The 2,793-nt window shown below is 35.3% G+C and overlaps 1 protein-coding gene across 1 annotated transcript; it reads left to right on the top strand.

Annotated features, from left to right (window-relative positions):
* The first annotated feature begins 1,218 nt into the window (after positions 1 to 1,218).
* On the top strand, positions 1,219 to 2,151 carry LOC113574691 (putative olfactory receptor 7A2). The gene has a single exon (XM_027005790.2). The coding sequence runs from the start codon at positions 1,219 to 1,221 to the stop codon at positions 2,149 to 2,151; it is 933 nt and encodes a 310-aa protein (XP_026861591.2).
* The last annotated feature ends 642 nt before the right edge of the window (positions 2,152 to 2,793 follow it).

The raw sequence follows: 2,793 nt of genomic DNA, 5'->3' as shown, positions 1-2,793 counted from the left end.
AAGGCATTTACAGTATTCACTTTTATCCAAAGCAAATTACAATTATGATTGAGTACAACTGAAGCAATTGAGGGTTAAGGGCCTTGCTAAGGGTCCCAGCAGTGGTGGGGCTTGAACCAGCAACCTTCCAATTACCTTAACTAGTGAGCTACCACTTTCCTACCAGCAGTGATAGTGCCCCATCTACCAGCATTCAGTACGAACAAGCAAGCACCCAAGATAGCCCATCAACATGGAGCATTCAACAACATATCTTCAACATTACACAGATTAATCAAAATCATAAACATATTTTAAAACACAGAGGCTTAGCATTCTACATAAGTGGCCTTCAAATGCCCTTTGTGTGTCTTGCTCACCTGGACCCAAATTATAGTTCAGGAGTCATCACACTGTAATGAAACTATTTACAAAAGCTCCAAAAAGGGATTGGATTGGAGAGCATAATTCACTCCCTATGCTTGTCTACTAGAACTGCTTGTCTTCTAGAAGTACACTAAAGTAACTCAACAGAACATGTAGTGCATGGGTAAGACAAAAGGAAAAGACATAAATGTAGGTCTGTCTTCCTGTGGTATTATCCTGGTAATAACCAGGTTATATCACATGCCTTGTTCAGAGAGGGCTTGAGTAAGTTCAACTAAGGAAGCTTCCTTGGACTGGGGAGCATTCCCTGCTTCTATGATTTAGGCAAAATCTTCTGTAATGAGCCTGATTATGAGAGGAAGCAAGTGTGAGAGGCTATGTAAAAATATTTATAGGCAGAGTGAAACCTTTGAACAATTATTTATGATTATCATTATTTTATTATAATTTTTGTAACTCAAAAATCATTATTTGTCACACAATGATTTGAAACTCATTCAGTAATACACAACATAGCCACTTGACAATTAAGTTGCATTTTCTGCATACCTACTTTAAAATATATCCATTACTAAGATGACTAACATTCTTAACTATTGACCATGCATATATAGATATACCTTGGTGAGCTAATCTGTAAATTGCACCTTCAGGGAGTTTTTGTACAGCATCATTTGCATAAGAGACTACAAAATTATATAAGCAAGAGCACAAGACATGTAGTAAGTAAGTGGTTATGAGACAGTGAACAGTATCAGCTGGAATGTTTTTTTTTTCTAGCAAATTATGTTTGTATGTTTTCTTAAAAACCTTTCCATCTAGTTTAGTACTCAAATATATTGAAAACAAGTAATGGGAAATTATTCTGGAGAGTTCATGTTTTTGCTTCATGGACTTAATGACACAATGACAAACAAATACATTTACTTTGGATTTGGTCTTGTTTTTTATTTTGTGACACTGTTGGTCAATTTGTTACTAATTATAACAGTTATTCTCGACAAGACACTTCATGAACCTATGTATCTGTACATATGTAGTTTGTTTGTAAATGGAATATGTGGTTCTTCTGCTTTCTATCCAAATATCCTTGCTGATCTTTTAACAGATTCCCATGTTATATCATATACAGCATGCCTGACACAAACGTGTGTTATTTATTCTTATGTCTTATATGAATTCACATGTCTAACAGTCATGGCATATGACAGATATGTAGCCATTTGTAAGCCATTAGAATATCTCTCCATTATGACACATCAGAAGGTTATAAAACTGCTCACATTTATCTGCTTCTTCTCCATACTACAGTCATTAGTTGGGGCTGCACTGACAATCCGGCTACCTTTATGTGGTAATGACATTGACAAGCTGTACTGCTCTAACTGGGAGGTTGTTAAACTGTCTTGCACAGATGTAACTGTGAACAATCTATATGGGTACTTTCTAATACTTTTTCATGCTTCCCAAGCTGTGCTCATCATTGTGTCATATATTCAAATCATTAAAGCTTCTTTACAGTCCCAGGCAGGAAAGGTTAAATTCATGCAGACATGCCTTCCCCATATAATCACGCTCTTGAATTTCAGTGTTTCCATAATCTTTGATGTCATGTATTCTCGCTATGGCAAAACCCAGGGACTGCAATCTGTGCGCAGTATTTTGGGTATGGAGTATCTTCTTGTGCCTCCTCTACTAAACCCTATAATATATGGAATGAACTTATCCCAGATACGGCGACAGTTTTTAAAAATGTTCAGATGCAAAATTAAAGCAGTTTTCTGATATAACTGTTATTTGTAACAGGGATACAGATGTCTCAATCCAGGCAAACAATGGACAAATATTTTATTAAGGATAGAGGAATCCTGTCTTGATTTTCTTCAGATGAGAATGCAGTCACCTTTGGGCTGCTTATATCATGTATGGAAAGGATTCACACAAGGAAAAATAATCCAGCAGTAGGGCTCTACATTGCCAAGCTTCTTCTCTTTTATCTTTTTTAAATCAGGGTTTGTAATTTAAGAATAAAAATGTTCTGTTTGACTTATGTGCCTGAACCTAAATATAATAACCTCCTCAAACACTTAAAGGAAAACATTTGTTTAAAGATTTCTGTGTTCTAGAAGACATCATGCATATAAATTAGAATCTGATTTCCTGTATTACTGAGCTCATTTTTACAACAAAAAAGTCACATAACACCATGCAATTTCCTTGTGTGTGTCAATGATCAAGTTGTAGCCATTTCCATTCAAGTGATTTTTTAAGAAAATTGATTTAGCTCTTAATATAGGTAATGGAAATGCTTAAAAGCTTTTCAACATTCAATCTTAAGACATCGTTTATATCGCCAAACATGCTAAGTGTTAAAGCAATTATGGCAAAAAAAAATTACTTGAATGGAAATGTGACCTGTGACTGCTC

Source organism: Electrophorus electricus, chromosome 15 (genome assembly GCF_013358815.1).
Source record: "Electrophorus electricus isolate fEleEle1 chromosome 15, fEleEle1.pri, whole genome shotgun sequence".
Taxonomy (NCBI): Eukaryota; Metazoa; Chordata; class Actinopteri; order Gymnotiformes; family Gymnotidae; genus Electrophorus; species Electrophorus electricus.
The sequence above is the reverse complement of the archived record's forward strand: the minus strand, read 5'-3'. Positions and strand labels throughout refer to the sequence as shown.